General features: G+C 38.8%; 1 protein-coding gene across 1 annotated transcript in view; it reads left to right on the top strand.

Annotated features, from left to right (window-relative positions):
• Positions 1–12,131, top strand: part of LOC102793104 (uncharacterized) — a 33,159-nt gene that overhangs the window by 1,866 nt on the left and 19,162 nt on the right. The window contains exons 4-22 of the mRNA XM_087830865.1: positions 3,839–3,968; positions 4,057–4,120; positions 4,322–4,404; positions 4,634–4,829; positions 5,722–5,847; positions 5,966–6,086; positions 6,192–6,327; positions 6,425–6,502; positions 6,593–6,662; positions 7,763–7,894; positions 7,968–8,117; positions 8,311–8,405; positions 8,516–8,648; positions 8,984–9,227; positions 9,308–9,348; positions 9,673–9,761; positions 9,864–10,018; positions 10,104–10,242; positions 11,554–11,658. Of these exons, the coding sequence (XP_087686991.1) occupies positions 3,839–3,968; positions 4,057–4,120; positions 4,322–4,404; positions 4,634–4,829; positions 5,722–5,847; positions 5,966–6,086; positions 6,192–6,327; positions 6,425–6,502; positions 6,593–6,662; positions 7,763–7,894; positions 7,968–8,117; positions 8,311–8,405; positions 8,516–8,648; positions 8,984–9,227; positions 9,308–9,348; positions 9,673–9,761; positions 9,864–10,018; positions 10,104–10,242; positions 11,554–11,658 (2,287 nt within the window). The remainder of the gene's footprint in view (positions 1–3,838; positions 3,969–4,056; positions 4,121–4,321; positions 4,405–4,633; positions 4,830–5,721; positions 5,848–5,965; positions 6,087–6,191; positions 6,328–6,424; positions 6,503–6,592; positions 6,663–7,762; positions 7,895–7,967; positions 8,118–8,310; positions 8,406–8,515; positions 8,649–8,983; positions 9,228–9,307; positions 9,349–9,672; positions 9,762–9,863; positions 10,019–10,103; positions 10,243–11,553; positions 11,659–12,131) is intronic.

The following is a 12,131-nucleotide window of genomic DNA, read 5'->3' as shown; positions in this document are numbered from 1 at the left end:
TTGACAGTATTGTGTCCTGTGTGCAGCATGTTTAGTTTTGCTTCCTCTGTGTCATTAGGTCTATTGGTTTCAGCTGTGTGCCCATGTGTTTTTGACTCTCCCTAATTACTCTTGTTTCCATTTATTGGTCGTGTCCAAATTTATGGACTGCATCCTCCTGAGGACCCGGCCTTCGCGGTCTACGTGGGCCGGGTCGTCAGAAGGTCGGGTAGGCTGGAAGTAAACAGCTGGGGAAATTGGACACTGGAAATAAATAAAACACTGAAAAAAGCCCAACAATATCATTTTTACGTTGTCTAAGTGACTTATATATTACGTTTAACCTGAGTAGCGAAACTCCGCGGTGATCTGAAAATGATGTGCCGGGAGTTGTGCCGTTCTCGGCGGCTTCAGTGACCCTCGAGCTGCCGGCTTGCTATCGAGCTGGTGGGTAGCAGATGCTCCGAAAACGTCGGCGCACTTTTGCAAATATGCGATATCTTGATTAACCGAGCAGATATTTGAAGTTTACACAGCTACTTTCTCGCCTGAAAATATGTTAAAAGTTTATTTTGTGACCCAGAAAGATTAGTAAGAGTAATTTTAAAACTTAGTAGCGGCCGCCATTATTGGAAACTGGAGTTTGGCTGGGCCGCGCTATGAATTCTGGGATATGGTAGGCCACGAAGGACACACCCGACCCATCCTTCAAATTCGGGGAAAAGGAGGACGCATTTGTCGGCTGCATTTGGAGGAGTCTACGACTTTGGACAGCCTTTGGCGCGTCGCTGTGACGGATTGGTCTACAAATGCGGCCTCAGGAGGATGCAGCCCATGAATTTGGACACGACCATTGTGTCGTCGTCCATTGTAAGGTCATCTGTTCGTCTCCCTGTGTTTCTGCTCTTAGATTTTTCCTACATTCATGTGCTTTGGTCTTAGTTGAGTTTTTCCCAGTCTTGGTTTTAGTTAGTTTAGTTCTTGGCCTTTTGCCCTTTGTTTTGCATGTGTGTTAAACCCATTACCTCCCTTGAGCATCTGCGTTTGGGTGTGCGAGGTCCGTTGCTGCAGCCCTTTGACACATGTGATGGTCACACCAAGAAATATTGTTTTTGCACTCTTATAAAGAGATAATACAATAACTATAAAGTCTACAAAAGCTTGAATTCTCATCTACGTAATGCCATAAAAGTCCGATTTGACGTCCTCAGTATGTACGTCAAATCCAAAATTTTGGTCTTAGGGAATCTGGATCACTTATGCTGACAATTCCAGCCATAGGTGCTCTGCTGGGCAGTAAGAACTTCTACTTTGTGCTTGTGTGGGTTCTTACATTTGGCTATGTAGGCTACTTAGCGTATCGCATTACTTTTAGTAACTGGGATTTAGTATTTGGGGCAGTCCATTTATGCATGGATCACTTTCTGTGGGTAACTCAACCCTGGCAGCTGATAGAATAGCTTCTCTAAACCTTTTGAACAACTGGAGACTTACTTTTATGTTTAGTCATTGTCACTGTTTTCAGTCCTTGTCTTTTGTGTTAGGTTTTAATAACATGAGGGGAGTACTTCCCAGTTCTTCTACTAGTAAGACTTGGGGCTTTCCATTGACCTATTTACAGTTCCACATATTTATATTGGAGGAGAGTAGTGGACATTCTTTATTAGCTAACTTGAGGTTTGCCTGCTGTGATAGAAAAACTAGAATATATGGGCAATAAGCCAAGCCGACTTTATTCATAAAGCTCTGTCACGCATAGTGGTCAGTACAGGGGACAGCTATTCAAAGGCTTTTATTGTATTTTTGTCAGTGTTGATGGTATACTTGCACATAAACCACTACATTGGACAATGATGTGTCACTCCATACCATCAGTTGTCTACCTAAGTGGTTGTCTGCCTAGGTGGACGTGTAAAACAAAAAAAAGTTCAAAAATCTTTTTTTCATGTATAAAAATACGCAAGAAAGAAAATCCAGATTGAGGTTGTCATAGTTCATGCATGAAAGGGTTAAATGAAGTTTAAATTAAAACATATAAATAAATATAAAACATGTCTTTTAAATTACATTAGATATTTGCTTAAAGGTTGTTCACAAACCATAAAATCTACATAGAAAGTGTAAGTACAAATGACTGAAGTAGAGCATTTAATTAACACATGGCAAAACTTGGCAGACCTGCCACACTATTCAGTTTCATCAGTTAATGCAGGAACAGAGAACATGGCAATGAATCGCTAATACCTGCAGCCTGCAAACAGATAAGCATTTAGATTGCAATTTAATGATGTAAGCTTAATAAATTAATGATAAATGGCCTCCACCACATTAATTAAAGATTGATGTTGAATTGCTCAAAAACGTATATAGTTGTGCCCATCATTGCAATTTTGATTATTTAAATAGTCGTGGTAGTCCATGCTGTTTAGGAAAACAACAGGTGAAAAAACAGGAAAACAAAAGAAAAAGTTGGTTTTAATGAATTTAATAATGATCTAGTTTACATTTTACATGTGACCATGTAATCTAGCAGAAATGCTCTTTCTCTCTAAATGGGCTCCTATATTATTATAAAAGTCATTTATCATTATCATTATTATTATCATTATTATTACCCTTCAGCTACACTAAAATTTTCCAGAGATCTTAATCTAGTTGCCATTTGTTCTTTAATGCTCTATATTGTCAAGCCCTGTAAAGGGATTTTCCTATTTTAGTGGAGGTTTTTGGATTGGAATGGAAAGTAAGATTTTTGAACAACAGATGTTGCTTTTTAGTGCACAAACGAGGAACCTAAATATTTTTCTGATAATGAAATGTGATTGATTTTTACTTTTAAGCCACCACCTCTGGCAGCTGTTTCAGTGACTGTAACCCATATGGAAAAGAAATAGAAAAAACTTATAAAAGTGTCATGAACCGAAGTTCAGTACACAAGCTGGACCCAGAAGCAGAGACAATACACACAGGAGTACGAAAAATAAACTTTATTTCAACTAAAGGTGTCCCGGAAGGGTCAAAGGAAAACACGCGAGAAACTAGAAAAACCAAGGGACCGGGGGATGAGTTACGCAGGAACGCCGTAATCGGGACTGTGGGAGGCTGCAACAGAAAGAGGAAGAGAGTTACTGGGGAGCGGGGAAATAGCAGCATACGTGGGGGAGAGTATCAGTCTTACAGTCAAAGCGGGGCCGTGGGAGCCGGGGGGAGGGGTGAGAATCTGCGGGGGAGCTCCAGGAAAGTAGAGGCGATTGGTACCGGAGGCGATCCAAACTCCAGACGGGCAAGTGGCTCAAAAACACACCGAGCTGTTACCTGAGCGCAAAGGAAAAGATTAGCATTTGTTCAGGTAAATGAGGGTTTTCACAACTGCCTTCCCGTGGGTGTACGTTACCGCTGTGAGACGACTAACGGACTGGCGTGGAGCAGCTGGCTGGGCTGGATCAAATAGTCCACCTGATAATTGCCTGAGATGGGATGTAGGTGTGGAGTTAACAGCCACACCCGTGGGCGTGGGCATCCCATCAGCTCCTCGGACACCGGGCCGCGGACCATGACAAAAAGACTTGCATCAGATTTGGCTTGCTTCATATAGTGAATCATATAAGGCTTATATGATTTACTCATGAAAGTGGCCACTTTCTCATTACTTTCATATATTGTTTTAGTAAGTATCCAAAACATACAAGTTTCATTTATATAATATTTCATGGGATCTTATATCTGTTTTCACTCTTGTATCCTTTTATACAAGTTTCACACAAGACAGATACAAACTTTATAAGATTTATATATATCTTTTCCATATGGGAATATACAACCTCTAAACAGATGCCTCTGCATGTCTGTTTGTTGACAGTGTTTCACTTCCATATGACCACACCTATCAGCATATTTTCCAGTATGGCATCTACACTAGACTAAGGAGCTCCTTGCTTCCTCTGTCTGTAACCTGGCACAGTGTACCTGGAGGAATAGACACACTTTGGGTGAGAGCTCTTATATACTGCGCATTCTTACATTTTCATAAATCAGTCAAGAAAAATTCCTGAAGCTTCTGCATCATTTGCTGTTAAGGTGGAGCTAGAGCAGGAGCTGAGCACTGACATGACTGGACTGTGTGGAAAACACAATGTAACGGGTATGATAGCTACCTCACAGTTCACATAGTACACTTGAATAATTATTACTAGTAAAAGTCTTGATGGTTACAAACTATGTATAAATAGCTCTTATTACTGTTGATGATTATATAACGTGTTTGACTGGTAAATGTTTCTTGATGTCAAGGGTTTTTTTTATGTTGGGGGTTGTTGTTTGTGGGTATATTTTTTTTAATTAGGTAATGAGCAGCAGCTGATTACAGAGAGTGTGATAGCTGACAGCACATGCCAAATTCAAGATCCTGCCTTTGTTCCTAATCCAGTAGGTTTACATTTTTTTGTTTTCTCTGTGTCTACTTATAAAGTAGTGACTGAGTAGTGATAAAGTGAAATTATTTAGTTACAAATGTGTTTTTCATTTTTCAAAGTTAATCAATTTGTCAATATTATGTTTCTGCATTATTAATTTTAATCTTGTAGATGCCATACTACAGTTTGAATCTTGCGTCTAGTTTGAAATGCTCAGATGGTTCTTCTGATGATATTTTCAGACATGCAAGCTATTCTTCTCATACACCTTGGATTGTCTGCAGTCAAGTTGGCCTAATTACTTCCAACTCTGTCAAAAGAACCTTTATAACTACGAGAAAAGCAAATACATCGGCTGTGCTTTCTTCAAAGAGATTGCTCTGCAATGTGGGAAAAACAGTACTGTGTGGGACAACTGGAGATCTCTAACCCAGTGTGGTAAGTGATCAATTCTTACTCAAATGTACACAAAGGTACTCAATGAGAGGAACAACAATAACCAATCAAAAGAAAAAAAAGAAAAAATGTGAGTTGAGGTCCTATGAGGTAGCTACATTGTATTACAAATTACAAAATGTATTACAAAAATAATCACAATATCAATGAACGTCGGAAACATGGATTTTCTAGGTGGACACCACAGCAGGGTGTTTAATTTATTTCAGTTCAACATGCAGTGTTATCTTGTCCAAGTGTCTGTGAGGTAGTGGCATTGTTTTGTAAAAAGTATTAGGTTTCTAGCAAGTAAAGAGAAGGCTATGACTTCAGCTTTATGAGTTGTTATTGATGCCTCTTTTGAAACTACAAAAAATGAATGAATGGATTAGGGTCACACATATAGAAAAGAGTAAATGCAGTGCGCCCATTCTAGGGTCAGGAAGTTGTCAAGACTCATACACTGCTGGACACAAATAAAGACACAAGTTTCACATGATCACAAACTTCCTCACTGACATCTATCTTGTCACTGTAGCTAGTTCTTTGTTTTTGTGTCACTGGCATGATTGTGTCACAGTGGCTGCTAACCTTAGCCTCCAGCTCAGACACACTAACTACCTGCATCCTTCCATTAACTTGTTTAAACCTGGCTTTAGTGCTCTGTCAGCTTGACAGATCCTTCCTGCCATTTATGTCATCAAGCTTTGTTTAAAAGACAGAGTGGCCTGCTGGACATACATGTTAATTATAAATTCCAGTGTAGAAATGTTCAGTTTCGGTCAAAATGTGTCTTTTCAATGTTTATTTCTTTTAACAAGGACTTGACTTTAGAGATCATTTGATTACTTTAGTCACTTAATGCTGTTGTCCTTTCTTTAATGGGTGAATGAAGCTTATCCAGCTTGTCCTGGAGACCTCATTTATCAGGAACGGGGTATTGCCTTTGTTCCTAGCTGCTCCAAACCAAACCCCCAATTTTCCAGTCAGGATATTACCAGCTCCTGTGTCTGCCCAAAGGGTGAGCACTGCCAGATTTCAACAGACATTTGGGATTATAATGCATTTATATTTGGGTTGTTGTTGTTTTTTTGTTTTTTTTTTACCATGGGTTAAGACTTATCTGAAAATATGTCTAGGAGAAGTGCTTAATGATCAATCAGATGGATTCCACTGCATAAATCTGACCAGCTGCCCATGTGTGTTCACTGGGAGGACCTATTCAACTGGACATATACATAACACCAAGTGTCAGTCATGGTGAGTGGCCAGAAAGAAAGGTTTTATCTTTATGACATATTTGATGGATCCTGCCTATCCATTTGGTTCACAGAACAATATGTTTTATCTTAAATCTGTCCTCAGTTTATGTGAGGGTGGGAAGTGGCGTTGCTCCAAAAACCTGTGTCCAACAAAATGTATAATTGAAGGGCAGTTTGTGACAACATTTGATGGCAAGCAATACACTGTCCCGGGTAAATGTGCATATGCAGCATTACAGGTAATTTAACCTCCTCACCTGTCTTGTAGCCTGAACATATGTGCTCATTTTGTTGTTTCTACTAACTCCTGCTGAATTTATTTATGACTTTGTGCAGGGCCTTAACTGGATGGTGATAATTCAGTATTCTGAAAAGGATGCGTCATTGAAAAAAGTTGTGCTTCAGCACTTCCAGGTCCAGTCAGTCTTGAACATTGACTTCAAAACTATCTAAATGATAAACAAGGGGAGGAAACTTACCTGAATGTACCCTTCTTGTTTGCAGGAAGTTTATACATTTACAAACAACATGGTTACATTTGGAGACCAAGAGATTACTGAATTTCATAAGTCTGGTAAGTAGAAGAAGTTGGTTGCCTTTGTTACCTGTTGAAGTTCAGTGATTGGCTGGCATCAGCATGCTTTCGGCTTTATTTTACTTGATTCTGGGTTCCTGATGTTGTGTTACTGCAGCAGCTTAACACATTTGTTTCTGTCCACCGCCGTTTGAATTTCACTCTTGACAATCACATCTCACTCGTGTATTTTTTTTGTGCAATAAATGTAAGAGTAATGTAAACATCTTCTCTCCTGAAAAGCTCTATAACACCATTTTCCTTCACCCAGCACACAAACTCAGATCTGCTGATTGTAGCACAGGTGTGCTAATGAGCCAGTTAGAATCTTTGTAGATGGTTGTGACTCTGTTACTCAGTAATTTTTCCAGCTTTCTAGTTTTCTAACAACATAATTGTAGCTATTGTGTAGTTACTGAAATTGAACATAGCGTGCTACTGAACAGTAGGGTGCTACGTTGCTGCATTTCTGAAAACTGTAATGTGATTCCATTTGTATGTCTTGATGCATGCTCAATCATCCAAGTACATAAATCCCCAAATCTTGATTCTGTTCATCTGGATGTAGCATTTTCAGAGGGAGAAACATTTCGTCACTCATCCAAGTGACTTCTTCAGTCTAGGCTGACTGCAGGTTTCCCCAATCTTATAAACAGTACATTTACATAAAGACTGAAACTAGCACCAATGAAGGAAAAATGGGCTGGGAGGTCAGTTCCTTGGTCATTAATATTCAAATTCTCATGACCACTGATCAATGGCCATGAGTAGCATTCACGGAGATTTGGGGAGTGGCTGCAATCACAGCATTGTAAGATGGTGAAAGATGCACCCTTAGGCCCCCTCCTCGATTCAGAGATGGTCTTTCCCTTTTCACGTAAATGGCCTCCTTAACGCCGCACTCAAACCAGCGTCCCTGCCTGTCCAGGATGTGTACATCATCAAGTGACAAAACATTTCTCCCACTGGAAACCCTACGTCCAGATGAACAGAATCAACCTTTTGGGATTCCAGTTGTACGTTAGTTCGGATTGCATACAGCCAGCACTGCTTGTAATGCATTGCCACATTTACCAGCACTCTTACCTGTTACCCTTTAGATAACGCCCAGGTTTTCTGGCAGTCCTCCATGTATGTTCAAGTCAAGACATCCTCTGACATTAAGCTCCAAATCCAGATGTCTCCTGAAATTCAGCTTTACATCTCTGCTCCTGCAAATCACATGATTACAGGTAGGAAACACACCAGTGAAATTTTCAGAAATTTCTTGAATGATCCAGTTTGATCAGTCAGTCTGGCCTTCAGGTCTTTGTGGCAACAGTAACGGTGACAGCACAGACGACTTCAGCAGTAGCGGTGGGATCGTCGAGAACTCAGCTGAGCCTTTTGCGTTGTCGTGGAGTCTGGGCACTTGTGCAGGGAACATACCCAACACATGCATCAACACTCACAATGGTACTGATGAAAGATACAAATTGATCTAAAGCTAAACGACCATGATGATGAAGATGATGAGAAAGATAGTATTCTTTTTTATTTTGAGCAATATGCTGCATAGATTTATATAACAATGTGTTTTCTTTTTATATAAGTTGTATGTAAAAGTATAAAATTCTTTATGAAGAAGTTTTTTGAATTTTTTTTCTAGAAATATTTGCTGATGAAAAGTGCTCTATATTGAACAAGCCAACTGGGACATTTTCTAAGTGCCATGGTCATTTGCCACCTGATCAATATCACGCGGTAAGTCTTTCAGGCACAAACCAAACCCTTAATAATTTCTGACTTTTCAGGAGTTCACTGATGTTGAAATATCCATCTTAAGATCAAACGGATATAACTTTTGTTCACAGGCTTGTATCCAAAGAACCTGTAACTGTGGCAGCAATATAAACACGTGCTTGTGCGTTGCTCTAGACAACTATGCCAAAGCTTGTGCGAGTCTTGGAGTTTTAGTTGGTGACTGGAGGAAAGCGACCAACTGTAGTGAGTTCACCTTCTATAAATATACCACTGAGGAATTATTTACCTTTTCCCATTTTGTTTATAGTTCTCTGAAAAGAGACATTACATAATTATTGAAAATAATTAAAAATCATTACAAAACTGAAAAACAAAACTTGTTTGTAAGGATTGAATCATTTTCTCAAATATATGATTTTCCACTATTGTTATAATAACATTTTAGACCTCACGTGTTTTCAGCAGTAAATGTAAAGTGGAAGCTTATATAAATGATCATTTCCCAAATTAAAATGTCTACAAATATTAAAATCTGAAGGAGAAATAGTAAAAATATTAGTTTTCATTCTGTGTCACAGCTCTCAGTTGTCCAAAAAACCAAGAGTTCTTCTACGACATTCGGGCTTGCAATCGTACATGCCGCTCCCTCTCTGGAACTGATCCTTTCTGCAGCTTGAACGATGGTCCCGTGGAGGGTTGTGGCTGCCCAGAAGGAACATACCTGAATCTAGAAAACACCTGCACTCTAAAAGCAGACTGTGTGTGCCATCATCATGGCGGCATAACGCTACCAGGTCCCACTGTCATTGAAGGACGAGAATGGTGAGTGGATTATTTAGACCCTTTAAAATGTACCAATATAGTTTATAAAAATGTTGGTTTACTTAATTTTTTTATTGCAGCCTCTGTGAGAATGGCCAACTGACGTGTTCTAAGGATTGCGGTAAGTTCATAATTTTCTATTGTCAATTTCAAAAATAATAATTCAGTCTTTACCCACTTTTACAACCTAATTCGTTAATTTTAGTTCAACTATTTTTCACTTCTGTTGAGTATATCCTCTTTTATTACAACACACTCAGACTGTATCTGCCATTGTAGTATAAACATATAGCACCACACAATATATTAACCAAATGACTGTGATTTAAACACATTTAGAAAAGTATTAACAAAATAGAACAACACATCTAGCAAGTATATAATTAGAATATTGTTAAAATAAAACATAACATTATGGTTTATTTTTTCTCAATAATTTTATCAGGCTGCAAAAATGGTACAGTTTGTGTGCACTGTTCAGAGAATTTGGTTAACACTGCTCAGAAAACGTGCGACAGTCTCAACAAACCACTGGTAAGTTATTTCCCAGTCTTTGAATTGTAGATGTAATGCAAAAGAGGTTTGGTTGGTTGTACCATTACAGTTTTGTTAAGCTCTGTTTTGCTTCATTTGCAGGGTGCCAACATGACATGTGAGAGTGGCTGTTACTGCCCAGATGATAAATATGAAGATCACCATGGAAACTGTGTTTCTAGGGACAATTGCACCTGCGTGTACAGTGGTAAAGTCTTCAGTGCAGGACAGCATGTCAGAACCAGCTGTAAAAAATGGTAATACTTTTATAAGTGCCACTTTAATGGTTCACGCAGTTTTTATTGACCCATAAACTGTCATAGTGTCATGACTGTCTTTCAGTGGCTGTGGTCAGGGTCAGTGGGACTGCAAAGATGAACCATGTCAAGGAACATGCCAAGTTTATGGAAACGGACATTATCAGACCTTTGACTCTAAATGGTATCGATTTAGTGGACACTGCCAGTACACGCTAGTAGAGGTGAGACCAAACAAACAAAAAAAAATCAACATTGATAAGACACAATGTAGAAAACATGAATAGATATCACACGTGGAAACACAATTGTAGAGTCAGTATATATGTCAGCTAAAGTCTTGTACTACATACCAAACAACATATGAAGCAACTGTACAAAAACCTTTGTATAGTGATCAAAATTCAATTCAATTCAATTCAATTCAATTCAATTCAATTCAATGCAATTCAATTTTATTTATATAGCGTCAAATCACAACAAAAGTCACCTCAAGGCGCTTCATAGATACAGAGAAAAACCCAACAATCATATGACCCCCTATGAGCAGCACTTTGGCGACAGTGGGAAGGAAAAACTCCCTTTTAACAGGAAGAAACCTCCAGCAGAACCAGGCTCAGGGAGGGGCGGGGCCATCTGCTGCAACCGGTTGGGGTGAGAGAAGGAAGACAGGATAAAGACATGCTGTGGAAGAGAGACAGAGGTTAATAACAGATATGATTCAATGCAGAGAGGTCTGTTAATACATACTGAGTGAGAAAGGTGACTGGAAAGGAAAAACTCAATGCATCATGGGAATCCCCGGCAGCCTATGTCTATTGACTTACAGTCGTCCAGCCTGGAAGTAATAAATGCATGAACTAGTTTTTCAGCGTCACTAAGAGACGGGATATTTCTAACTTTAGAGATGTTGCGTAAATGGAAGAAAGCAGTCTTACATATTTGTTTAATATGTGCGTTGAAGGACATATCCTGGTCAAAAATGACTCCAAGGTTCCTCAAAGTATTACTGGAGGCCAAGGTAATGCCATCCAGAGTAAGAATCTGGTTAGATACCATATTTGTAAGATTTTCAGGGCCGAGTACAATAACCTCAGTTTTATCTGAATTAAGAAACAGAAAGTTAGCGGCCATCCAGGTCTTTATGTCTTTAAGACATTCCTGCAGTTTAACTAATTGGTGTGTGTTATCTGGCGTCATGGACAGATAGAGCTGGGTGTCATCTGCAAGCAGTGAAAATGTATGCTATGTCTTCTAATAATACTGACTAGGGGAAGCATGTATAATGTAAACAGAATTGGTCCTAGCACTGAACCCTGTGGAACTCCATAACTGATCTTAGTGTGTGAAGAGGACTCTCCATTTACATGTACAAAATTAATACATGCTTTGTAATAATAATGATAATAATAATTATAATAATTAGAACCTTTTTTAATTAAGCATACATACATGTTTGTGTACTGTTGACAGTACTATAAATAGTACTATTTAGTATATAAGTACTTTTACTCCAACGTTTTTGTTGACTTTAGGATTACTGTGGAAATACAAGTGGCACATTTTCTGTCAGAGCGGAAAGTATACCCTGCTGTGATGAGGTACTCACCTGCTCTCGATCCATTGTCTTGGACCTTCAGGTTTGTGACTCCATCTACACTAAAAAAAATGAAATTGGGTGGTTGCTACATGCAGAAGATCCAAACTTGTAATTTGAACTAAATAATTTCATGTTTCTATGGTGAACGTAATTAAATCATGTAGCATCTGCATGAAATTCAGCAACTTAATTTGTTCTTGTTGCGATGACATGATACAATCTAGTAAGAGTGGCTGGATCCAGGCAACTAACCACTAACCAATATTTTCTGTAAATTCACAGAATTTACAGAAAATATTACATTTTTGTGATTTATACCGTTGTCAGGATGATAAATGTCTTATATTGGGATATGAGATTTTTGTCATATCGCACAGCCCTAGACTTTACCATATCTTTCATTCACTTAAATCGCTCATGTGTAATGAAATGCTAAGGCAACATTTTTTTTTTTATCAGTGTGAGTTCAGTGAAGTTTTTTATTAGGCTTTTACTTCTGTGAAGTCTGCTGTC

The sequence above is a fragment of the Neolamprologus brichardi genome, chromosome 17 (genome assembly GCF_056152115.1).
Source record: "Neolamprologus brichardi isolate AB-2024 chromosome 17, ASM5615211v1, whole genome shotgun sequence".
NCBI classification, from domain to species: domain Eukaryota; kingdom Metazoa; phylum Chordata; class Actinopteri; order Cichliformes; family Cichlidae; genus Neolamprologus; species Neolamprologus brichardi.
The sequence above is the reverse complement of the archived record's forward strand: the minus strand, read 5'-3'. Positions and strand labels throughout refer to the sequence as shown.